The sequence below is a fragment of the Petromyzon marinus genome, chromosome 52 (genome assembly GCF_048934315.1).
Source record: "Petromyzon marinus isolate PM22_M1 ecotype Great Lakes invasive population chromosome 52, UKy_Petmar_22M1.pri1.0, whole genome shotgun sequence".
NCBI lineage: Eukaryota > Metazoa > Chordata > Hyperoartia > Petromyzontiformes > Petromyzontidae > Petromyzon > Petromyzon marinus.
The window spans coordinates 8785901-8812932 of NC_133718.1; the positions used below are offsets into that span (position 1 = coordinate 8785901).

General features: G+C 49.8%; 1 protein-coding gene across 3 annotated transcripts; it reads right to left on the reverse strand.

Annotated features, from left to right (window-relative positions):
• Positions 1-4348: 4348 nt before the first annotated feature.
• On the reverse strand, positions 4349-27032 carry LOC142931318 (uncharacterized). Of its 3 annotated transcripts, XR_012947323.1 has the most exons (4): positions 26590-27032; positions 19880-19951; positions 17096-18941; positions 6905-7002 (listed from the first exon to the last, which is right to left on the reverse strand). XR_012947323.1 is itself a non-coding variant. In XM_076075210.1 (3 exons), the coding sequence occupies exons 2-3, from the start codon at positions 8677-8679 to the stop codon at positions 6811-6813; spliced, it is 336 nt and encodes a 111-aa protein (XP_075931325.1). In that variant the 5' UTR covers positions 8680-10367; positions 11493-13398; the 3' UTR covers positions 4349-6810. The 3 variants fall into 3 exon arrangements, 2 of the variants coding, with proteins under 2 accessions (XP_075931325.1, XP_075931324.1); XM_076075210.1 differs by lacking the exons at positions 17096-18941; positions 19880-19951; positions 26590-27032 and adding exons at positions 8536-10367; positions 11493-13398 and having other exon boundaries at positions 4349-7002; XM_076075209.1 differs by lacking the exons at positions 17096-18941; positions 19880-19951; positions 26590-27032 and adding an exon at positions 8536-11266 and having other exon boundaries at positions 4349-7002.

A 27032-nucleotide genomic window follows, 5' to 3' on the forward strand; every position in this document is an offset into this window, starting at 1 on the left:
CACACGAAGTGTGTTATAGTCGGGCTTTCCCGGGTATCCCTTGCAACAGGTGTGTTGTGTCTCAAGGTGTAAATATAACCATGTACACGCACACAGAGATACGAAGTGCACAAGTACACACAGACAAGCGATACAAAGACAAAGACCCCCCCCTTATAGCCTTAACAGACTGTTGGGGCAAGTGCTGTTAGCGAGCACCTATGAAGGCCGGCATAGCACACGAGGGGGTGGGTGGCCAGCACCACGCCCGGCCGCCTGTCTCCACAGTGGCGATGTTTACACACCGCGCCTGGTCCTCATTTGTGGCTGAGTCAACCTAGGGGAGGCCCAGGACCGGTTGAGCTCACATCCAAAGTCGGAGACACTCACCTTGAAGGACGTGACGGCTTTGTCATACGCCTTGATGAGCGCTGCGTCGTGCCAAATGTCAGAATCGTCACTCTACACAGGACACACAACCACCACCACCATCACCACCACGACCCTTTTGAGTCGACATCGACCGCACGCGGCACGCTCAGCACGCGGCACGCTCAGCACGCGGCACGCTGAGCACGTGCCACACGATCAGCACGTGCCACGCTCAGCACGCGGCACGCTCAGCACGCGGCACGTGCTGAGCGTGCCACGTGCGGCGTGCGGCGCGTGCCACGCTCAGCACGCGGCACGCTCAGCACGCGGCACGCTCAGCACGCGGCACGCTCAGCACGCGCCGCACGCTCAGCACGCGCCGCACGCTCAGCACGTGCCGCACGCTCAGCACGTGCCGCACGCTCAGCACGCGGCACGCTCAGCACGCGGCACGCTCAGCACGCGGCACGCTCAGCACGCGGCACGCTCAGCACGCGGCACGCTCAGCACGCGGCACGCTCAGCACGCGGCACGCTCAGCACGCGGCACGCTCAGCACGCGGCACACGCTCAGCACGCGGCGCACGCTCAGCACGCGCCGCACGCTCAGCACGCGCCGCACGCTCAGCACGTGCCGCACGCTCAGCACGTGGCACGCTCAGCACGCGGCACGCTCAGCACGCGGCGAGACCCACGGCGTTCCCCGACACCCGGAGCGCTGTGCGAGAGAAGTGACGTCCGTCCACTGCAGTACCAGGGCGCGGCGCAGTGCGGCGCTTGTTTTGACCATACTTCACCACGCTGGTACCAGAGCGGGTCTGTGAATGCGGGCGAGTGAAGGCTCGAGTTCCGTACAGTGCTGACACACACGCAATTTGCAGGTTAATTGAATGCAAGTACACCGTCGAAACTGATAGCAAGAGGAAATAATATACCGAGCCAGTGGTAGAAATTCTTCATTTCGAGGGTGGCGAGCGGTGACTCGCATATGACCACCGCTGTTGATTCGCCACAAAGTAGTGCACTGTTGACTTCATTCACACCGCACTGTAGTGTCACTGTACAATGCACGTAAGCCCAACCGTGCACGCGCAGACAGCGCTGTACACGCGTACCGTGCGAACATATCGTTAACAACATAACGTCAATAACACAACAACATAACGTCAATAACATAACGTCAACAACATAACGTCAATAACAACGTGTTCATTCTGCTTCGCGGTGCACAGCATACAGAAGAAGTGCATCCGACAGCCACGACTCTACTGACGCTACCCCTCCACTCTCACCAACCCGCACTGAGCAGGCGAGGTGAAGTATGGTCAAGTTAATAAACCCCACGGGGTGTGCAGAGGCCCTCGTCCAGCAGTGGACGCGTGGAGCACAAAGAGGAGGGGGTATGGGAGAGGAGGAGCGGGCGCGACTTGTCCATCACCTGCCCCTTCTGGTAGACGACGTCTCCCCGCGACACGGCCATGGACGATGGCGCGAGCGAGCGAGCCCGCAAAGAGGCCCCCCAGGAGCTTTGAAACCTCGCAGGAGAAGCGCGCCACTGAAGGTGGTGGTGGTGGTTGTTGTTGGCGGTGGTGGTTGTTGTTGGCGGCGGCGGTGGTGCCAAGCCGGCCGGTTCCCTTACGTAACGAACACAACAGCAGCAGCAGCAAGGAGACACGCTGCTTTAGCTGGGTGTTGTTTATCGGAGCTTATCGAAGGCCGCCTCTCTCGCTGCCTCCGAGTGAAGGGAGCGCGCGTCCCATGTGCGCCCTGAACGCCGCCACCGCAAACCTGCGACTCGCCGCCGGCGGCCATCTTACACAAGGGAGGCGTCGCCCGCTGCTGTGAATGGGAAAGCCGGCGATGGGCGTCATCAACACGTCACCACTTCACCCCCCCCTCCCAACCCCCACGCCGAAACGGGACACGGGGATTGGGCCAAAGCGGGAAACTCTTCCCTGTGTAAGATGGCCGACAAGAACGCGTACACCGCGGCAGCGATACGGACCCCGCCCCCTCATCCTCGTCTCCCCCCCCCCCCCGCCATTATCCTCCCCGCTACCGCTATAGGCGCTGCGCGAGACGCCGCGTGATAAATGTTTTATGATTAACTAGGGCGCAACCTCGGTCTGTGACGTAACAAACATAATTGTTCGGGGCGGTCAGCTGACGTCACTGGCAGGTATCGAATTTCCATGCGTCACATCCGCGCGTCACATCCGGCGATGACGTTGCAATCGTCACAGGCTAAATACACGTGACGCTCGCACGTTACGCTCACAACTCCAACTGGCTCCTCGCTGGCAACACGCGTGGTCAAGATGGTGCTGCTGTATGGGGTCAAGGCGTTTGTCATGTTGACCTTGATTCACATTACCGGATTGGTTGGTTATAAAGGAGACAGTGCCAACTACCCGACCCCATTGGTCACAAAGCCCTACATAGACCCCTTGCCATGCGTTGTGTCACAGCAGCTCATGGCCGTTGCGATAGTGATGATGGCTGTGATCGAGATATTCCTGTGGCGACGTTGGAGCTGTAACCTATCCAACACCGAGCGTTACAGCGCCATGCTGTGCGAGGAAAACATGAAGCTGTGTCAAAGAAGAAGCACGGTGGAAGACGACAACGCATTCCTCAGGTTCAGGGAGGCGGAGACGCATAAAGACAATGAGGCGTTGCGTCTAGAGATACTGCTTCGGGAGAACGCAATGGTGCTGAATCCACAGACGCTGCGTGAAAAGAACTGGCTCGTAAAGAAGGAGAATCAACGGCTGCGTCACGAGAACGAGAAGCTGATTCGTGCCGCAGCCGCCCACGCCGCCACGGCCAACGTCACCGCCAATGCCGCGGACGCTCCCACCGCCGCGAACGCCGACGCCGATGACGCCACCACTGCCGCTATCACGACTAACGAGGAGACCTCCTTTGCTGCCACGGCCAACACCACATCGTCCACCAATGCCTCAGACGCTCCCACCGCCTCGAACGCCGACGCTGATGACGCTACCGCCTCCATCGCCGCCACTGACACCGCCAACGTCACCAACAAGACCAAGAAGCTTAAATTTCGATGTCTCAGAAACTTCTTTCGTAAACGCTTCAATTTGACACGTTTAAGAGCCCGAATAAAAACATCACCCACATAGAGGCAAAAGACAAAGGACCCCCGTACAGCCTTAACAGACTGTTTGGATAATGGCTGTTAGCAAGGACGTATGACGTACACGACCACTCCTCACACACACATGGACACACACGCACGTGCCTGACTTACTAATGGGTTCTGTTCCTGAGGACCCTTCGTAAGTCGAATGGTTTGGTCAGTCGGGAAGCAATAATGTACTGTATTTAAATGCACATATCCGTCGGTGTCATAAAATGTGTTATGGTTAAGCAAAAAAAGGGAAGCACTGTTAAGCTTATAAATAATTACTGTATATTTGCATGTAATACTCTAAAAAATGTACTGTATGGTAAATACAACTTAAAATAAAGTAATATGAAAAGAAATTCGTTTTGTTTTCGTTACCTTGAGTCCTGATGCTGGCTTGGTTGTGTAGGAGAAATTAATTGTTAATTAAAAGAATAATTTTGATTTAAAGCTTTCGTGACTGCAGTAATTCATATTCTTAGCTCTTTCGGTAAAGTCACGTTGAAGGGAAACAATAAAATATATAAAACAATAAAATTCTCACGACGTTTTGATAACACAAACGGTCATCGTCAGGTGTGAAAAGTAACGGCAAGAAATTATCTCTGTCGTCGTGAGAATTTTTATTATTTAATATATATTTTATTATTTTATTGTTTCCCTTCAACGTGACTTTACCGAAAGAACCAAGAATATGAATCACTGCAGTCAAAAGCTTTAAATAAAAAATAAAGGTTTTGTTTTGGGTGGCGTAAATATCAATGCGTCGTGAAACCCGCACAAGTTATGCATATTCCCAGTCGTTTTCTCCAGTCGTGCATCCTCCCTCACGCACTTAGCCAGCTCGTTATAGTCAACTTTTATTTTACACTCGAATTAATCTGGAGCTGTGCCCTCTACCAGAAGAAACTCGACTCCCAGAGACCACTCTCGGTTGATGGTGGTGAAGAAGCCAAGGCTGTCGGTCCCTTACGTAATTAATACTGCAACAAGGAGACACGTGAGGTGGTTGTCATTGGTGGTTATTGGCAGTGGAAGGCCGCGTGTCTTGCTGCCTCAGAGAGAAGAGAAAGGCGCTGGCATGCGACGAGAAAAAAACTTCCCTGCAACTTCAAACTCGCAAACGATTGTCACCAGCGGCCATCTTACGTGAGGGAAGCGTCGCCCGTTGTTGTGAACGGGAAAGCCGGCGATGACGTTATCAACACGCGCCCCCCCCCCCTTCACCTCTCCGTCCCTCCCACGCCGTGAGGGGACACAGGGATTGGCAAAAGCGAGAAACTTTTCCCTGTGTAAGATGGCCGACAGCAACACGTACACCGCGGCATCGCTCCCGACCCCCTACCGTCCCCCCACCCCATACTGTTATCCTCCCCGCTACCGCTAGGGGCGCTGCACGAAAAACCGCGTGTGTTAAAATAAATATGTAGGGCGCACCTCGGTCTGTGACATCACAGACCCCATGTTTTTGGGGGGTTGGGGGGGTCAGCTGACGTGCCCGGCCGGTGTCGGATTCTAACCGCGTCACATCCGGCGATGACGTCACATTCGGCGATGACGTCACATTCTGCGATGACGTCACATTCGTCACAGGATAAATACACGTGACGCTCACACGCGATGCTCACACTCGAGCTTGGCTTCTGTGGCAAGATGTTGCTCCTGCATGGAGTCAAGGCGTTCGTCATATTGACCTTGATTCACATTACCGGATTGGTCGATTATAAAGGAGACAGTGCCAACTACCCGACCCCGACTCCATTGTGCACAAAGCCCTACATAGACCCACTGCCATGCGTTGTGTCACGGCTGATGGGCATTGCGATAGTGATGATGGCTGTCATCCAGATATTCCTGTGGCGTCGTTGGAGCTGTAACCTATCCGACGCCGAGCGTTACAGCGCCATGCTGTGCGAGGACAACGTGAAGCTGCGTCAAAGAACAAGCACGGTGGAAGACGACAACGCCACCCTGAGGGTGAGGGAGGCGGCGACGCGTAAGGACAATGAGGCGTTGCGTCGAGAGATGCTGCTTCAGGAGAGGGCGATGGTGCTGCATCCACAGATGCTGCATGAGGAGAGCCGGCTCGTAGAGAAGGAGAATCAACGGCTGCGTCACGAGAACGAGAAGCTGATTCGTGCCGCAGCCGTCAACGTCAGCACCTCCACCAATGTCACGGACACTCCCAACGCCGCGAACGCCAACACCAACAACGCCATCACCATGACGCCAACACCGCCGCCACTAATGCCATTGCCAAGACGAATAAACTTTCATTTTTATGGCTCAGAAACCTCTTTCATTCAACTATTTCATTTTAAAAGTTAAAAAGCCCAAATTAAAACATCACAAAGGCAAAAGACAAAGAACCCCCGCATAGCCTTCACAGACTGTTTGGACAAGGGCTGTTAGCAAGGACGTATAACCTACACGACCGCACCTCACACAAAGACAAAGATCCCCCATTTTGCCTAAACAGACTGTAGGGGCAGGTGCTGTTAGCGAGCACCTATGAAGGCCGAAATGGTACACGAGTGGGTGGGTGGCCAGCACCACGCCCGACTGCCTTTGTCTCCCCAGTGGTGATGTTTACACCGCACCAGGTACTCATTTGAGGCTGAGTCGACCTAGGGGAGGCCCGGGACCGGTTCAGATAATCGTCACTGTTGGCCGTGAGCGGGAATTAAACCCGGGTCGCCAGGTTCATAGCGCAGCGCGCTAACAGCTACACTACCGCCCACACACACATGGACACACACATGGACACACACACACACAAGTGCCTGACTTACTAATGGGTTCTGTTCCTGAAGACCCTTCATAAGTCGAATGGTTCGTAAGTCGGGACGCGATAATTTACTGTATTTAAATGCACATACCTGTAAGTGTTATAAAATGTGTTATGGTTAAACAAAAAATGGAAGCATTGTTTGGCAGAAAAATAACAATAATTGTACATTTGCCTGTAACACTGTAAAAATATACTGTATGGGGAATACAACTCAAAATAAAGTTACGTGAAAATAAATTAATCCGATTTGTTTTCGTTACCTTGAGTCTAGTCACGTGGTAACACTGTGGTGGTATTGTGAGTAATGTATCACGTGGTAACACTGTGGGGGTATTTTGAGTAATGTATCACGTGGTAACACTGAGAGCCGCTTTAGGGGGTATTTGGCCTACTCTTTCACACGCTTTCCCCCACGATGTGCGACCTGCCGATCGATTAACCGCTCTAGTCGGCATGTAACAATCGCTTTTAATTCCTCGCCTAACACTCGCTCATTCGTATGACACACACGGCAACGCTCAAGTGTCCCAGCAGGCGAATGTGCTCACGTAAGGTGGAAAGCCAGGGAAGGGGGGAGGATGGGACAAGGGTGGCGACGGGTAGGCCCACGGTGGGACGCTCTGCTTCTGCTTGTGACCCTTCTTCCGTGCTCCGTGCCCACCCTTGGGTCTGCCTGGCATCTCGTAGTCGTCGGCGGAGTGGGCACTCTCCTGCGGCGTCGGCGCACACACGGGAACGCACATCGGAGAGACGCTTTCGCGCGATTCTGCATTCCTTAAATGACTACGGCTTAACCTCGTATAACGGACCATGCTCATGACGACAGCCCGTTTATTACGAGCATAGCTGCAGTGGCGTTAATTCTCATGTCGATTCGCATACACACAGCGTCCGGGTTACCTTAACCACCCTACATATATAACGATCGTGCTTGCTGCCAAACATCCAATCATTGATGGGTTTTTCTTTTGTATTCTATGAATAATGTACACATGTACCTGCCTGTGTGTCATGTTTTAATTCAGCATTTGTTTAGGATGCCTGTTCAAATAAACCATTAGATATACACAGCGACACATTGACGCTGTCACGTGTTTCCTCAAGGTCCAGTTTAAGTTTTTCATTCCAGGTTCGCTAGTGGTTCGTTCTAAAGAGGAAATATCTGTATTTACATAACATTACATATGGGCCTTGAAACGACGCACTGCATTGTTGGCACAGCATGTACTTCCACAATGACAGAGATCCCCCGCATAGCCTTTAACAGACTGTTGGGGCAAATGCTGTTTGAGAGCATCTATTAATGCCGGCACGGCACGCGATGGAGATGGTTGGCCAGCACAATGCTTGGCTGCCCTTGTTTCCTCAAATGTGGATATTTACACACAGCACCAGGTGACTATTTAAGGCTGAGACAACCTAGGGGAGGCACAGGAAAAGATTAGATATGAGCCACTGTTATTGGTCGAACTCAAGTCGCCGGGTTCGGGGCATAGTGCACTCAACCGCACCACCACTGTGCTTCCATTGGCACACGTAAAAGACAAAGATCTTCTTGAATTCTAAACCATGTGGCAGACGAGTTTGTAATCTGACTTAAAAATCGATCGAAATAGCCTTCATGAAACGGGTTTTCTTCATGTTTTTACTTCTCTTCAAATGCAATGCATTTGGTTCAACGACGCTCCACATCTTTAATTCCCCACGCAGAAAAAAATCTTCGTCTTGCTAATCAACCTACTCGTATTGTTACGCTGCAACAGAAGGGCACCTCCTCACCTCCACCCTCGGTAACACGTCTGAAAAAAACATCGGGCTGGGTCCACGTCCTGGCGAGAGCCACGTAGCTGCCAACGTTTAGGGGTTAGGCTGCTTTTCTTCACAAATGTATCAAAAACTTCCTTTCCACCGCAATGAATGATTTATGCTATAATTTACAGCACTTCATAAAACCCTCTTGAAAGATGAAGGTCTCACCATGCCGTATTGGTCATGGAGGGGGGGAGTTGTTTGACCATACATCGCCATTTTGGTTTGTGCAAGATGGTCAATGTGGTCCCAGGACTGGTCTTGAAAAGTTACAAGTTTAAGCCTTGGGGAGGGGGGGGGGGGTCGGGTTTTTGCACCACTGGCTCAGAGTAAATGAACATTTGCCCCATTGCATGTTTTGAGCAGGAAAGGCAGCTCAACTCTCAACGAATCGATTAATCCGAATCCATCACAGCCCCGCCGCCCCGGCTCACCTTGCCGGCCCGGGACGCCGCGTCGGCGTCGCAGCTCGCGGCCGCGTCGCTCTCCCCGCCGGTGCGGGCGGCAGACTCCGCCGCTGGCGGCAGAAGACCGGCGAGCTTCAGCTCATCCTCGTTGCCGTAGCCCGTGAAGACCATGACGCACGTGCCGGCGCTGGCGTCCACCGACTTGATCGTGGCGTCGTAGACCACGCCGTCCTCGGACCAGGCAGCCTGGCACAGGTCGCCCGGCCTCCAATGGCACGCGAGAGGTTGGCACAGAGACGGGCAACGATTCACCCCGTCTAGCCGACGCGTGCCACTGGAGCAAGCGCTGTTGGCACACCTACGAAGGACGGCATGGCGCAAGAAGGCGGCAATGCGGCCAGCACCACGCCTGGCTGCCTCGAGTCTCCACAAAGTAAACCGCTGTAGTCTGCGCTCCACCAACGGAAGAAAAGCAAAAGTACATTAACTCTCTCCTGAAGAGCTCCCGTGGCTGGAAGACCTCGACATCGGCATTTAGCTGAGGAAAATTGCCATCCGCAGGACTGTGTATGCTTACGTACGATTTGTGTTCCTTGTTCTCAGTGTCGTCGCAGCGGGGAACACACAAAGGGACCGTTTGGCTAACCATCAAACTTTTGGCTCGCACTTTCAGATGCGCTTCTGCGGCCATCTGGAACGCTCTTCCTTTCCGATATTAGGAAGCCACTGGAGCTATGCACTTTTACATCTAGACTGAAAACTAATATCTTTAGAAGTGCTTTTTGTGATCAGATTCTTGTACTTCCCCCGCACCTCTGACTAGCGCGGTTGGCTATGTACGGTGCGAAACGTCGTGAGAATTTTAGTGTTTTATTTTTATTATTTTATTATTTCCCTTCTACGTGACTTTACCGAAAGAACCAAGAATATGGTGCGAAAGTAGTTCAACATACATACATGAGAATCTTTATTTAGACTGGAGGAATTCGATGAGCTATGAAGCTCATTTTCACAGATGGTCCAGAATGGGGAGGTCAGCAAGGTACAACAGCAAACAATACAAATGAAATGATAGGAGTGAAAAATAAAGAAAATGGTTAGCAAGTCACTAAATATAAACAAAGGAATTTATTAATTACGGGAATCCGATTTATCAAGCTTGGGCAAGGCAGTAAAAAACAACAAAACAGTCCCAGGCCACACCGAGATAACACTACACAGTAGTAGTATCTCAATAAAATGGCACATTAACACTGAGCTCGCATCTGGCTACAGCTCCAAATGGCTCACATGGTGGAGCCTAAACAGACTGAGAGTGGATTTCGGCAGAAGCAACTCTCTCACGAAATCATGGGGGGTTTCTACGCAAAAGAAGAAATTGCTTATGATAATATGGCTTTCCCCTTTCTGGCAATAAAACAGAAAAGGGAAAACCCTATTATCATAATTTAATACTGGCAAAGGAGGTCTCATGAAATAATTTGCTTGTCGGGAGAAGCAAACCTCATGGACCTTCTCCCTGAGATTTCCCTGCAGCACTACAATGCCAAACACCAGAAGCGGTGGCCTGTGAAGAATATTGGGGAAAGGCGAATATAGGTTGGACAGCAGACATGACAAAGCGGACAACTATTAACATCACGCAGGTAATGGTCAAAGTTATAAATCACATTTGCAAATAAACGTGACAGCCACATCCAGAGCACCAGTAATCTTCTGCTTCAGGATATTTACCTTGTCGGAGGGCGACACGCTGCTCCTCTTGTGCCGTCTCCGTGTCTTCGCCCGCTTGTTCACGGACTTTGTCTCCCCGTAGGTCTTGGGGCTCTCGCAAGTGTGGTGCCATTTTTGAGCGCTGTCTGAAAGAACACGCTCGGTTAGTTGAGGTTGGTTGGGTTTCGTGTGGCCACGGCCATATACACTGACGAAGTCACGGGCCGTAAGTAACCCACCCCTGCTCTAAGACGTGTAGGACCGGGTGTCTAGACCTGCTTCTGTACATACACGTACTACTTTGGAACGGCTCGTACAGTGTTGCCAACTCAGCAATTTTGTTGCTCGATTTAGAGGCATTTTTGGGGGTTTACCAAGCGACCAAATTTGAGTGACTTTCTGGGATAATTTTTGAGGATTTAGAAGCAATTCCCGCTGCGTATGAATGTACGCCATTACATGACATTTAAAATGGCTCATCGACTCAAAAAAGCGCGCTCTTAGAAATCCTACGTCACTTTGCTATGGCACAGTGTCGAGTGCCATTTATTATAACTAGTCTAGGCATAATGCAGCCTTATTGAGTTAGCAACAATGCTGTCAAACCACTGTGTGCCCATTTTCCCCATTCATATTTGTGGCTGACATGTTTCCAACCTGCGCACGTATCACTGTGCACGTTCTCCGCCGCCTGGTGAGGAAGTTCGTTTAGACAAAAACAGTCAAATCAACTTGAGCAAGGCGCTTACCATCGAATGATAACACAGTACTCGAAGGTGTGCGCATGTTGAATTTCTTTCGCATCGTACGTAGCCAATCATGCTAATCGGAGGTGTGGGGGAAGGAGAACAAAAATGTAGCCGTAAAGAAATTAGTTTTGTAACCACTGGTGGTGCACGTGACACACGAAGTGTGTTATATTGTCGGGCTTTCCCGGGTATCCCTTGCAACAGGTGTTGTGTCTCAAGGTGTAAATATAACCATGTACACGCACACAGAGATACGAAGTGCACAAGTACACACAGACAAGCGATACAAAGACAAAGACCCCCCCCTTATAGCCTTAACAGACTGTTGGGGCAAGTGCTGTTAGCGAGCACCTATGAAGGCCGGCATAGCACACGAGGGGGTGGGTGGCCAGCACCACGCCCGGCCGCCTGTCTCCACAGTGGCGATGTTTACACACCGCGCCTGGTCCTCATTTGTGGCTGAGTCAACCTAGGGGAGGCCCAGGACCGGTTGAGCTCACATCCAAAGTCGGAGACACTCACCTTGAAGGACGTGACGGCTTTGTCATACGCCTTGATGAGCGCTGCGTCGTGCCAAATGTCAGAATCGTCACTCTACACAGGGCACACAACCACCACCACCATCACCACCACGACCCTTTTGAGTCGACATCGACCGCACGCGGCACGCTCAGCACGCGGCACGCTCAGCACGTGGCACGCTCAGCACGCGGCACACGCTCGGCACGCGGCACGCTCAGCACGTGGCACACGCTCAGCACGTGCCACACGCTCAGCACGTGGCACGCTCAGCACGCGGCGAGACCCACGGCGTTCCCCGACACCCGGAGCGCTGTGCGAGAGAAGTGACGTCCGTCCACTGCAGTACCAGGGCGCGGCGCAGCGCTTGTTTTGACCATACTTCACCACGCTGGTACCAGAGCGGGTCTGTGAATGCGGGCGAGTGAAGGCTCGAGTTCCGTACAGTGCTGACACACACGCAATTTGCAGGTTAATTGAATGCAAGTACACCTTCGAAACTGATAGCAAGAGGAAATAATATACCGAGCCAGTGGTAGAAATTCTTCATTTCGAGGGTGGCGAGCGGTGACTCGCATATGACCACCGCTGTTGATTCGCCACAAAGTAGTGCACTGTTGACTTCATTCACACCGCACTGTAGTGTCACTGTACAATGCACGTAAGCCCAACCGTGCACGCGCAGACAGCGCTGTACACGCGTACCGTGCGAACATATCGTTAACAACATAACGTCAATAACACAACAACATAACGTCAATAACACAACAACATAACGTCAATAACACAACAAAACGTCAATAACATAACGTCAATAACATAACGTCAATAACACAACATAACGTCAATAACATAACGTCAACAACATAACGTCAATAACATAACGTCAATAGCATAACGTCAACAACATAACGTCAATAACATAACGTCAACAACATAACGTCAATAGCATAACGTCAATAACACAACATAACGTCAATAACACAACAACATAACGTCAATAACATAACGTCAACAACATTACGTCAATAACATAACGTCAATAGCATAACGTCAATAACACAACATAACGTCAATAACATAACGTCAACAACATAACGTCAATAACATAACGTCAACAACATAACGTCAATAACAACGTCTTCATTCTGCTTCGCGGTGCACAGCATACAGAAGTGCATCCGACAGCTACGACTCTACTAACGCCACCCACTCTCACCACTCTCACCAACCCGCACTGAGCAGGCGAGGTGAAGTATGGTCAAGTTAATAAACCCCACGGGGTGTGCAGAGGCCCTCGTATAGCAGTGGACGCGTGGAGCACAAAGAGGAGGGGGTATGGGAGAGGAGGAGGAGCGGGCGCGACTTGTCCATCACCTGCCCCTTCTGGTAGACGACGTCTCCCCGCGACACGGCCATGGACGATGGCGCGAGCGAGCGAGCCCGCAAAGAGGCCCCCCAGGAGCTTTGAAACCTCGCAGGAGAAGCGCGCGACTGAAGGTGGTGGTGGTGGTGGTTGTTGTTGGCGGCGGCGGTGGTGGTGGTGAAGCCAAGCCGGCCGGTTCCCTTACGTAACGAACACAACAGCAGCAGCAAGGAGACACGCTGCTTTAGCTGGGTGTTGTTTATCGGAGCTTATCGAAGGCCGCCTCTCTCGCTGCCTCCTAGTGAAGGGAGCGCGCGCCCCATGTGCGCCCTGAACGCCGCCACCGCAAACCTGCGACTCGCCGCCGGCGGCCATCTTACGCAAGGGAAGCGTCGCCCGCCGCTGTGAATGGGAAAGCCGGCGATTGACGTCATCAACACGTCACCACTTCACCTCCCCCCTCACCACGCCGAAACGGAACACGGGGATTGGGCCAAAGAGGGAAACGCTTCCCTGTGTAAGATGGCCGACAGAAACGCGTACACCGCGGCAGCGCTATGGACCCCGCCCCCTTCTCCCCGTCTCCCACTCCCCCGCCATTATGCTCCCCGCTACCGCTATAGGCGCTGCGCGAGACGCCGCGTGATAAAAATGTTTTATGATTAATTAGGGCGCAACCTCGGTCTGTGACGTAACAAACATAATTGTTGGGGGCGGTGTCAGCTGACGTCACTGGCAGGTATCGAATTTCTAAGCGCGTCACATCCGCGCGTCACATCCGGTGATGACGTTGCAATCATCACAGGCTAAATACACGTGACGCTCGCACGTGACGCTCACCCTCCAACTGGCTCCTTGCTGGCAACACGCGTGGTCAAGATGTTGCTGCTGCATGGGGTCAAGGCGTTTGTCATGTTGACCTTGATTCACATTACCGGATTGGTCGATTATAAAGGAGACAGTGCCAACTACCCGACCCCGACTCCATTGTGCACAAAGCCCTACATAGACCCGCTGCCATGCGTTGTGTCACGGCTGATGGGCATTGCGATAGTGATGATGGCTGTGATCCAGATATTCCTGTGGCGTCGTTGGAGCTGTAACCTATCCGACGCCGAGCGTTACAGCGCCATGCTGTGCGAGGACAACGTGAAGCTGCGTCAAAGAACAAGCACGGTGGAAGACGACAACGCCACCCTGAGGGTGAGGGAGGCGGCGACGCGTAAGGACAATGAGGCGTTGCGTCGAGAGATGCTGCTTCAGGAGAGGGCGATGGTGCTGCATCCACAGATGCTGCATGAGGAGAGCCGGCTCGTAGAGAAGGAGAATCAACGGCTGCGTCACAAGAACGAGAAGCTGATTCGCGCCGCAGCCGTCAACGTCAGCACCTCCACCAATGTCACGGACACTCCCAACGCCGCGAACGCCAACACCAACAACGCCATCACCACGACGCCAACACCGCCGCCACTAATGCCATTGCCAAGACGAATAAACTTTCATTTTTATGGCTCAGAAACCTCTTTCATTCAACTATTTCATTTTAAAAGTTAAAAAGCCCGAATTAAAACATCACACACAAAGGCAAAAGACAAAGAACCCCCGCATAGCCTTCACAGACTGTTTGGACAAGGGCTGTTAGCAAGGACGTATAAACTACACGACCGCTCCTCACACAAAGACTGTAGGGGCAAGTGCTGTTAGCGAGCACCTATGAAGGCCGGAACGGTACACGAGTGGGTGGGTGGCCAGCACCACGCCCGACTGCCTTTGTCTCCCCAGTGGCGATGTTTACACCGCACCAGGTAGTCATTTGAGGCTGAGTCGACCTAGGGGAGGCCCGGGAACGGTTCAGATAATCGTCACTGTTGGCCGCGAGCGGGAATTGAACCCGGGTCGCCAGGATCATAGCGCAGCGCGCTAACAGCTACACTATCGCTCACACACACATGGACACACACAAGGACACACACACACACACAAGTGGCTGACTTACTAATGGGTTCTGTTCCTGAAGACCCTTCATAAGTAGAATGGTTCGTAAGTCGGGACGAGATAATTTACTGTATTTAAATGCACATACCTGTAAGTGTTATAAAATGTGTTATGGTTAAACAAAAAAGGGAAGCATTGTTAGGCATAAAAATAACAATTGTACATTTCCCTGTAACACTGTAAAAAATATACTGTATGGGGAATATAACTCAAAATAAAGTTACGTGAAAATAAATTAATCCGATTTGTTTTCGTTACCTTGAGTCTAGTCACGTGGTAACACTGTGGTGGTATTGTGAGTAATGTATCACGTGGTAACACTGTGGGGGTATTGTGAGTAATGTATCACGTGGTAACACTGAGAGCCGCTTTAGGGGGTATTTGGCCTACTCTTTCACACGCTTTCCCCCACGATGTGCGACCTGCCGATCGATTAACCGCTCTAGTCGGCATGTAACAATCGCTTTTAATTCCTCGCCTAACAACACTCGCTCATTCGTATGACACACACGGCAACGCTCAAGTGTCCCACCAGGCGAATGTGCTCACGTAAGGTGGAAAGCCAGGGAAGGGGGGAGGATGGGACAAGGGTGGCGACGGGTAGGCCCACGGTGGGACGCTCTGCTTCTGCTTGTGACCCTTCTTCCGTGCTCCGTGCCCACCCTTGGGTCTGCCTGGCATCTCGTAGTCGTCGGCGGAGGGGGCACTCTCCTGCGGCGTCGGCACACACACGGGAACGCACATCGGAGAGACGCTTTCGCGCAATTCTGCATTCCTTAAATGACTACAGCTTGACCTCGTATAACGGACCATGCTCATGACAACAGCCCATTTATTACGAGCATAGCTGCAGTGGCGTTAATTCTCGTGTCGATTCGCATACTTCCACACAGCGTCCGGGTTACCTTAGCCACCCTACATATATAACGATCATGCTCGCTGCCAAACATCCAATCATTGATGGGTTTTTCTTTTGTATTCTATGAATAATGTACACATGTACCTGCCTGTACGTCATGTTTTAATTTAGTATTTGTTTAGGATGCCTGTTCAAATAAACCATTAGATATACACAGCGACACATTGACGCTGTCACGTGTTTCCTCAAGGTCCAGTTTAAGTTTTAATTCCAGGTTCGCTAGCGGTTCGTTCTAAAGAGGTAATATCTGTATTGATATAACATTACATATGGGCCTTGAAACGACGCACTGCATTGTTGGCACAGCATGTACTTCCACAATGACAGAGATCCCCCGCATAGGCTTTAACAGACTGTTGGGGCAAATGCTGTTTGAGAGCATCTATTAATGCCGGCACGGCACGAGATGGAGATGGTTGGCCAGCACAATGCTTGGCTGCCCTTGTTTCCTCAAATGTGGATATTTGCACAGCACCAGGTGACTATTTAAGGCTGAGACAACCTAGGGGAGGCACAGGAAAAGATTAAATATTAGCCACTGTTATTGGTCGAACTCAATTCGCCGGGTTCGGGGCGTAGTGCACTCAACCGCACCACCACTGTACTTCCATTGGCACACATAAAAGACAAAGATCTTCTAGAATTCTAAACCATGTGGCAGACGAGTTTGTCATTTGACTTAAAAATCGATCGAAATAGCCTTCATGAAACGGGTTTTCTTCATGTTTTTACTTCTCTTCAAATGCAACGCATTTGGTTCAACGACGCTCCACAGCTGTAATTCCCCACGCAGAAAAAAATCTTCGTCTTGCCAATCAACCTACTCGTATTGTTACGCTCCAACAGAAGGGCACCTCCTCACCTCCACCCTCGGTAACACGGCTGAATAAAACATCGGGCTGGGTCCACGTCCTGGCGAGAGCCACGTAGCTGCCAACGTTTAGGGGTTAGGCTGCTTTTCTTCACAAATGTATCAAAAACTTCCTTTCCACCGCAATGAATGATTCATGCTATAATTTACAGCCCTTTATGAAACCTTCTTGACAGATGAAGGTCTCACCATGCCGTATTGGGTCATGGGGGGGAGTTGTTTGACCATACATTGCCATTTTGGTTTGTGCAAGATGGTCAATGTGGTCCCAGGACCAGTCTTGAAGAGTTACAAGTTTAAGCCTTGGGGGAGGGGGGGGGGGGGTCGGGTTTTTGCACCACTGGCTCAGAGCAAATTAACATTTGCCCCATTGCATGTTTTGAGCAGGAAAGGCAGCTCAACTCTCAACGAATCGATTCATCCGAATCCATCACAGCCCTGCCGCCCCGGCTCACCTTGCCAGCCCGGGACGCCGGGTCGGCGTCGCAGCTCGCGGCCGCGTCGCTCTCCCCGCCGGCGCCGGCGGCAGACTCCGCCGCTGGCGGCAGAAGATCGGCGAGCTTCAGCTCATCCTCGTTGCCTTAGCCCGTGAAGACCACGACACACGTGCCAGCGCTGGCGTCCACCGACTTGATCGTGGCGTCGTAGACCACGCCGTCCTCGGACCAGGCAGCCTGGCACAGGTCGCCCGGCCTCCAATGGCATGCGAGAGGTTGGCACAGAGACGGGCAACGATTGACCCCGTCTAGCCGACGCGTGCCACTGGAGCAAGCGCTGTTGGCACACCTACGGAGGACGGCATGGCGCAACAAGGCGGCGATGCGGCCAGCACCACGCCTGGCTCCCTCGAGTCTCCACAAAGTAAACCGCTGTAGTCTGCGCTCCACCAACGGAAGAAAAGCAAAACTACATTAACTCTCTCCTGAAGAGCTCCCGTGGCTGGAAGACCTCGACATCGGCATTTAGCTGAGGAAAATTGCCATCCGCAGGACTGTGTATGCTTACGTACGATTTCTGTTCCTTGTTCTCAGTCTCGTTGCAGCGGGGAACACACAAAGGGACCGTTTGGCTAACCATCAAACTTTTGGCTCGATTTTTCACTGTGCACTTTCAGATGCGCTTCTGCGGCCATCTGGAACGCTCTTCTTTTCCGATATTAGGAAGCCACTGGAGCTACGCACTTTTACATCTAGACTGAAAACTAATTTCTTTAGAAGTGCTTTTTGTGTTCAGTTTCTTGTACTTCCCCCGCACCTCTGACTAGCGCGGTTGGCTATGTACGGTGCGAAACGTCGTGAGAATTTTAGTGTTTTATTTTTATTATTTTATTATTTCCCTTCTACGTGACTTTACCGAAAGAACCAAGAATATGGTGCGAAAGCAGTTCAACATACATACATGAGAATCTTTATTTAGACTGGAGGAATTCGATGAGCTATGAAGCTCATTTTCACAGATGGTCCAGAATGGGGAGGTCAGCAAGGTACAACAGCAAAAAATACAAATGAAATGATAGGAGTGAAAAATAAAGAAAATGGTTAGCAAGTCACTAAATATAAACAAAGAAATTTATTAATTACGGGAGTCCGATTTATCAAGCTTGGGCAAGGCAGCAAAAAACAACAAAACAGTCCCAGACCACACCGAGATAACACCACACAGTAGCAGTCTCTCAATAAAATGGCACATTAACACTGAGCTCGCATCTGGCTACAGCTCCAAATGGCTCACATGGTGGAGCCTAAACAGACTGAGAGTGGATTTCGGCAGAAGCAACTCTCTCACGAAATCATGGGGGGTTTCTACGCAAAAGAAGAATTTGATTATGATAATATGGCTTTCCCCTTTCTGGCAATAAAACAGAAAGGGGAAAACCCTATTATCATAATTTAATACTGGCAAAGGAGGTCTCATGAAACAATTTGCTTGTCAGGAGAAGCAAACCTCATGGACCTTCTCCCTGAGATTTCCCTGCAGCACTACAATGCCAAACACCAGAAGCGGTGGCCTGTGAAGAATATTGGTGAAAGACCAATATAGGTTGGACAGCAGACACGACAAAGCGGACAACTATTAACATCACGCAGGTAATGGTCAAAGTTATAAATCACATTTGCAAATAAACGTGACAGCCACATCCAGAGCACCAGTAATCTTCTGCTTCAGGATATTTACCTTGTCGGAGGGCGACACGCTGCTCCTCTTGTGCCGTCTCCGTGTCTTCGCCCGCTTGTTCACGGACTTTGTCTCCCCGCAGGTCTTGGGGCTCTCGCAAGTGGCGGTGCCATTTTTGAGCGCTGTCTGAAAGAACACGGTCAGTTAGTTGAGGTTGGTTGGGTTTCGTGTGGCCACGGCCATATACACTGACGAAGTCACGGCCTGTAGGTAACCCACCCCTGCTCTAAGACGTGTAGGACCGGGTATCTAGACCTGCTTCTGTACATACACGTACTACTTTGGAACGGCTCGTAGAGTGTTGCCAACTCAGCAATTTTGTTGCTCGATTTAGAGGCATTTTTGGGGGTTTACCAAGCGACCAAATTTGAGTGACTTTCTGGGATAATTTTGAGGATTTAGAAGCAATTCCCGCTGCGTATGAATGTACGCATTCACATGACATTTAAAATGGCTCATCGACTCAAAAAAGCGCGCTCTTACAAATCCTACGTCACTTTGCTATGGCACAATGTCAAGTGCCATTTATTATAACTAGTCTAGGCATAATGCAGCCTTATTGAGTTAGCAACAATGCTGTCAAACCACTGTGTGCCCATTTTCCCCATTCATGTTTGTGGCTGACATGTTTCCAACCTGCGCATGCATCACTGTGCACGTTCTCCGCTGCCTGGTGAGGAAGTTCGTTTAGACAAAGTGTGTTATATTGTCGGGCTTTCGCGGGTATCCCTTGCAACAGGTGTGTTGTGTCTCAAGATGTAAATATAACCATGTACACGCACACAGAGATACGAAGTGCACAAGTACACACAGACAAGCGATACAAAGACAAAGACCCCCCCCCCCGTATAGCCTTAACAGACTGTTGGGGCAAGTGCTGTTAGCAAGCACCTAGAAAGGCCGGAAGAGCACACGAGGGGGTGGGTGGTCAGCACCACGCCCGGCTGCCTTTGTCTCCCCAGTGGCGATGTTTACACACTGCGCCTGGTCCTCATTTGTGGCTGAGTCGACCTAGGGGAGGCCCAGGACCGGTTGAGCTCACAGCCAGAGTCTGAGACACTCACCTTGAAGGACGTGACGGCTTTGTCATACGCCTTGATGAGCGCTGTGCCGTCCCAAATGTCAGAATCGTCACTCTACACAGGGCACACAACCACCACCACCATCACCACCACGACCCTTTTGAGTCGACATCGACCGCAGGCGGCACGCTCAGCACGTGCTACGCTCAACACGCGGCACGTGCCACGCTCAGCACGCGGCACGCTCAGCACGTGCCACACGCTCAGCACGTGCCACACGCTCAGCACGTGCCACACGCTCAGCACGTGCCACACGCTCAGCACGTGCCACACGCTCAGCACACGGCACGCTCAGCACGTGCCACACGCTCAGCACGCGGCACACACTCAGCACGCGGCACACTCAGCACGCGGCACACGCCACACGTGGCACACGCCGCACGTGGCACACTCAGCACGCGGCACGCTCAGCACGCGGCGAGACCCACGGCGTTCCCCGACACCCGGAGCGCTGTGCGAGAGAAGTGACGTCCGTCCACTGAAGTACCAGGGCGCGGCGCATTGCGGCGCTTGTTTTGACCATACTTCACCACGCTGGTACCAGAGCGGGTCTGTGAATGCGGGCGAGTGAAGGCTCGAGTACCGTACAGTGCTGACACACACGCAATTTGCAGGTTAATTGAATGCAAGTACACCGTCGAAACTGATAGCAAGAGGAAATTATATACCGAGCCAGTGGTAGAAATTCCTCATTTCGAGGGCGGCGAGCGGCGACTCGCATATGACCACCGCTGTTGATTCGCCACAAAGTAGTGCACTGTTGACTTCATTCACACCGCACTGTAGTGTCACTGTACAATGCACGTAAGCCCAACCGTGCACGCGCAGACAGCGCTGTACACGCGTACCGTGCGAACATAACGTCAACAACATAACGTCAATAACACAACATAACGTCAATAACATAACGTCAATAACACAACATAACGTCAATAGCACAACAACATAACGTCAACAACATAACGTCAATAGCATAACGTCAATAACGTGTTCATTCTGCTTCGCGGTGCACAGCATACAGAAGAAGTGCATCCGACAGCCACGACTCTACTGACGCTACATAACGTCAATAACACAACATAACGTCAATAACATAACGTCAACAACATAACTTCAAATTTCGATTTAAAGCTTTCGTGACTGCAAGGATTCATCTTCTTTGGTTCTTTCGGTAAAGTCATGTAGAATGAGAATAAAATAATAAATTGATCAAATAAAATAACACAATAATATTCTCACGATGTTTCGGCCACAACACAAGCGACCTTCATCAGGTGAAGGGACGAGACTGTCTGGTAGGACAGCGCTGGAGTGAAAAAAGGCATACACATCCGCAGAGGCACCCCTTGACAAAGGAATTAGCATAGAATTTAGCATTGAAATAGCTAAGTTAAAGCATACACATCCGCAGAGGCACCCCTTGACAAAGGAATTAGCATAGAATTTAGCATTGAAATAGCTGAGTGATTAGCTTGTAACTGGTCACAGAAATAGCTATGTTAAAGTCAGAGCATACACATTCACCGAGGCACCTAGTACAAATCAAACAGGATAATTTAGCATTGAAATAACTAGGCGAATTTAGCATTGAAATAACTGAGTGATTAGCTAGTGACTGGTCACAGAAATGGCTATGTTGAAGTCAAGGCCTACACATCTGAGCTATTCACAGTAACTGGGTATACAATACAATGTATAATGAATACTATATAGTGAACCAATAAAAAACTAAAATATAAATTACCTTAATGTTATCAATAAACTCTATATTCTCCAATCAGCTAAGCTACCAACAATAAGTCGTTATATATCACAATGCTATATGGCGAAAAAATGGGTGGATTCTCACCCTCAACTTTAGCAACACGGATAGCTACGGGCCCCGTTCAGACGGACGAGTTCATCCAAGGTCGGAACAGAGGAGGGGGAGAGAGACAGTTGCGAGGCGCTATTATACTCCATGTTGTAAACCATACCATTAACCGTGGTGTGAGAGGTATTAAGAGTCAATGCTGGCGAAAGAGCTGCGGTCTGAAGGTCATCGTAAAAAAACAATTAATTAAGAACAGAAATGGTTTAAAACATCTTTCCAATGGTTACTAAGCCAGAATCCATGTTCTTGGTTGAAATTGTCTCTGTGCTTGTATATGTGAATGGCCTCATGAACGAATCTCTCATGGTAGCCGGTTGGTTTGCAAAGAACCTCCGTCTTGGAGAAGTCAATGTCATGTGAGCCCACTGAATTATAACAGTGATCTGCCACGGCAGAGGAGTTCGTCCTACCGTGTTTCAAGTCTGCTTTATGTTCACGGATGCGGTCCGAGATATGTCGTTTGGTTTCTCCAATGTAGCTACTACCACAGAGGCACTTTAGTTTGTAAACGCCCGGGTACTGTATGTCTGGAACAGCATCTTTTACAGATGGAACTAGATCACGGATTTTATGTATTGTGTTGAATCGGACCTGGATCTTGTGTTTATTCAGGATTTTGGAGATCTTTTTAGTGACCCCTGCAATGTAGGGTAAGGTGATGGTTTTGAGTGGCTCCACAAGAGAATCCTTGCAGTCACGAAAGCTTTAAATCGAAATTTAACCGCCTCTACGGGGAGGGATTTCACACATCCTTAAGATCATTCAACAGACTCTGGGATAAGAAGGATCAACTAATCGAGACTCTCACCTTTCTGAAGAGATGCCGCGACTCTAAGGTAATACCAACCGCATTTACACTAACCTCTGCTGTTGCAACGTCTCTCAATGCAAAACGAATTCTAGCTAGAATTAGCTTCGCTCTTATCTCGGAAAAAATTCAGACTTACACGCACCTAACTCGATCAGTTAGACAAGACACTCTACAAATCACACTTAAAATTGACAGCAACAATGTCTACATCGGATTGGGAACATGCAGACAATATGACTACCTCTTCGGCTGCCACTATGTCGACCAAATGTAGGGACAATTTGATTTCCAAATTCAATCACCTCTCCAGCAAAAAATTGGACCCACACACCGAAAAGATAGACGTCAACAAAGTCGTAATTAATCGCAGTAACAGTTCCATTTCTGATGGTCTGAAATCCGTTTTAGCTAAAGGTCTAAACTTTGCTGTCACACCGAGACACTTACCGGTTAATGATATCATTGCCTATGTCGACGTTGCACTCAAGGGCTTGAGTCCCATCGCTGCAGACGTAGCAAGATCTGAAATCGCTGCAACCCTCAAAAACGCTAAGTTGCCACCCAGCAACATCAGCAAAGACGAACGTTTTGAATTATCTCAATTAAAAAAGAGGGATGATATTGTCGTCCTCTCAGCCGACAAGGGCAATGCCACTGTCATCATGGACAAAACAGAATATAACAACAAAATTCAAGAACTACTCAACGATGGCAGCTGTACAAAAATAAAAAGAGATCCCACCAACAGCCTGGTTACCAAAACGAACAAAATCATCTCTGATTCAACAGCATTAATTGATGAGACCAAACAGTTCTCGTTGAAACCCTCTGCTGCCAGACCACCAAGATTATATGGCCTTCCAAAGATACACAAAGAAGATACACCCCTTCATCCCATCGTCTCTACTATCAACTCCCCCACCTATAAACTGGCACGTTTTCTTGTTGATATACTGCGACCTTTCACTGGAAAAACCACCTCTACAGTACTAAATTCTACTCACCTGGTATCGACAATCAAAGGCATTTCCCTGTCCCCAGACGACCTGCTTGTCAGTTTTGATGTGGTGTCCTTGTTCACCAAAGTCCCGGTACCTGACACCATTGCTATCATTGAAGACCTGGTTCATCAAGGACTGCACAATGATGTACCCCCCCTGGTGAGACATTGCTTAACCAACACATACTTCACCTGGAATGGAACTTTCTACGAACAAACTGAGGGCACCCCAAGGGGCTCCCCCCTATCTCCGGTTGTAGCCAACGTATTCATGGAAAATTTTGAAACTGACGCCATCCAGACTGCCACTCTACGCCCGACCTTATGGAAGAGGTACGTGGATGACACCTTTGTCATCTGGCCACATGGCCAGCCTGCTCTAGACCAATTCCGCAACCACATCAATTCCATACACCCAGCCATCAGATTTACCATGGAGGTCGAAAAAGATGGCAAACTACCCTTTTTGGATTTCTTAATTAAGAGGAGACATGATGGTTCAATGAGTCACTGTCTACAGGAAAGCCACCCATACAGATGCTTACTTGAAACCGGATTCCCACCGCATCCATCCCAGAAGAACTCCCTCATCAAGACTCTATACCATAGAGCCCAATGCATTTCCGACCAGGAACACATTACCAGTGAACTCAAGCACGTACACCAGGCTCTCAGGGCTAATGGTTACTCCGACTACACAATCCGCAAAGCCATCACTCCAGTCATGAAGAAGGATTATCTTGTGGAGCCACTCAAAACCATCACCTTCCCCTACATTGCAGGAGTCACTAAAAGTATCTCCAAAATCCTGATCGAGTTAGGTGCGTGTAAGTCTGAATTTTTTCCGAGATAAGAGCGAAGCTAATTCTAGCTAGAATTCGTTTTGCATTGAGAGACGTTGCAACAGCAGAGGTTAGTGTAAATGCGGTATCTCTTCAGAAAGGTGAGAGTCTCGATTAGTTTATCCTTCTTATCCCAGAGTCTGTTGAATTATCTTAAGGATGTGTGAAATCCCTCCCCGTAGAGGCGGTTAAATTTCGATTTAAAGCTTTCGTGACTGCAAGGATTCTCTTGTGGAGCCACTCAAAACCATCACCTTACCCTACATTGCAGGGGTCACTAAAAAGATCTCCAAAATCCTGAATAAACACAAGATCCAGGTCCGATTCAACACAATACATAAAATCCGTGATCTAGTTCCATCTGTAAAAGATGCTGTTCCAGACATACAGTACCTGGGCATTTACAAACTAAAGTGCCTCTGTGGTAGTAGCTACATTGGAGAAACCAAACGACATATCTCGGACCGCATCCGTGAACATAAAGCAGACTTGAAACACGGTAGGACGAACTCCTCTGCCGTGGCAGATCACTGTTATAATTCAGTGGGCTCACATGACATTGACTTCTCCAAGACGGAGGTTCTTTGCAAACCAACCGGCTACCATGAGAGATTCGTTCATGAGGCCATTCACATATACAAGCACAGAGACAATTTCAACCGAGAAGATGGATTCTGGCTTAGTAACCATTGGAAAGATGTTTTAAACCATTTCCGTTCTTAATTAATTGTTTTTTACGATGACCTTCAGACCGCAGCTCTTTCGCCAGCATTGACTCTTAATACCTCTCACACCACGGTTAATGGTATGGTTTACAACATGGAGTATAATAGCGCCTCGCAGCTGTCTCTCTCCCCCTCCTCTGTTCCGACCTTGGATGAACTCGTCCGTCTGAACGGGGCCCGTAACTATCCGTTTTGCTAAAGTCGAGGGTAAGAATGAACCCATTTTTTCGAAATATAGCATTGTGATATATAACGACTTATTGTTGGTAGCTTAGCTGATTGGAAAATATAGAGTTTATTGATAACATTAAGGTAATTTATATTTGAGTTTTTTATTGGTTCACTATATAGTATTCATTATACATTGTATTGTATACCCAGTTACTGTGAATAGCTCAGATGTGTAGGCCTTGACTTCAACATAGCCATTTCTGTGACCAGTCACTAGCTAATCACTCAGTTATTTCAATGCTAAATTCGCCTAGTTATTTCAATGCTAAATTCTCCTGTTTGATTTATACTAGGTGCCTCGGTGAATGTGTATGCTCTGACTTTAACATAGCTATTTCTGTGACCAGTTACAAGCTAATCACTCAGCTATTTCAATGCTAAATTCTATGCTAATTCCTTTGTCAAGGGGTGCCTCTGCGGATGTGTATGCTTTAACTTAGCTATTTCAATGCTAAATTCTATAGGTAATTCCTTTGTCAAGGGGTGCCTCTGCAGATGTGTATGCTTTAACTTTAACATAGCCATTTCTGTGACCAGTCACAAGCTAATCACTCGGCCATTTCAATGCTAAATTCTATGCTAATTCCTTTGTCAAGGCGCTTTGTTTCTTCTGACACAGCTTAAAGGTCGTGATCTGAGCGTGGCTTTTTTCACTCCAGCGCTGTCCACCAGTCTCGTCCCTTCACCTGATGAAGGCCGCTTGTGTTGTGGCCGAAACGTCGTGAGAATATTATTGTGTTATTTTATTTTATCAATTTATTATTTTATTCTCATTCTACGTGACTTTACCGAAAGAACCAACAACAACATAACGTCAATAACATACCGTCAATAACATAACGTCAACAACATAACGTCAATAGCATAACGTCAATAACACAACATAACGTCAATAGCATAACGTCAACAACATAACGTCAACAACATAACGTCAATAACACAACAACATAACGTCAATAACATAACGTCAACAACATGTTCATTCTGCTTCGCGGTGCACAGCATACAGAAGAAGTGCATCCGACAGCCACGACTCTACTGACGCTACCCCCCACTCTCACCAACCCGCACTGAGCAGGCGAGGTGAAGTATGGTCAAGTTAATAAACCCCACGGGGTGTGCAGAGGCCCTCGTCTAGCAGTGGACGCGTGGAGCACAAAGAGGAGGGGGTATGGGAGAGGAGGAGGAGCGGGCGCGACTTGTCCATCACCTGCCCCTTCTGGTAGACGACGTCTCCCCGCGACACGGCCATGGACCATGGTGCGAGCGAGCGAACGAGCCCGCAAAGAGGCCCCCCAGGAGCTTTGAAACCTCGCAGGAGAAGCGCGCGACTGAAGGTGGTGGTGGTTGTTGTTGGCGGCGGCGGTGGTGGTGGTGAAGCCAAGCCGGCCGGTTCCCTTACGTAACGAACAGCAGCAGCAGCAAGTAGACACGCTGCTTTAGCTGGGTGTTGTTTATCGGAGCTTATCGAAGGCCGCCTCTCTCGCTGCCTCCGAGTGAAGGGAGCGCGCGCCCCATGTGCGCCCTGAACGCCGCCACCGCAAACCTGCGACTCGCCGCCGGCGGCCATCTTACGCAAGGGAAGCGTCGCCCGCTGCTGTGAATGGGAAAGCCGGCGATAGGCGTCATCATCACGTCACCACTTCACCTCCC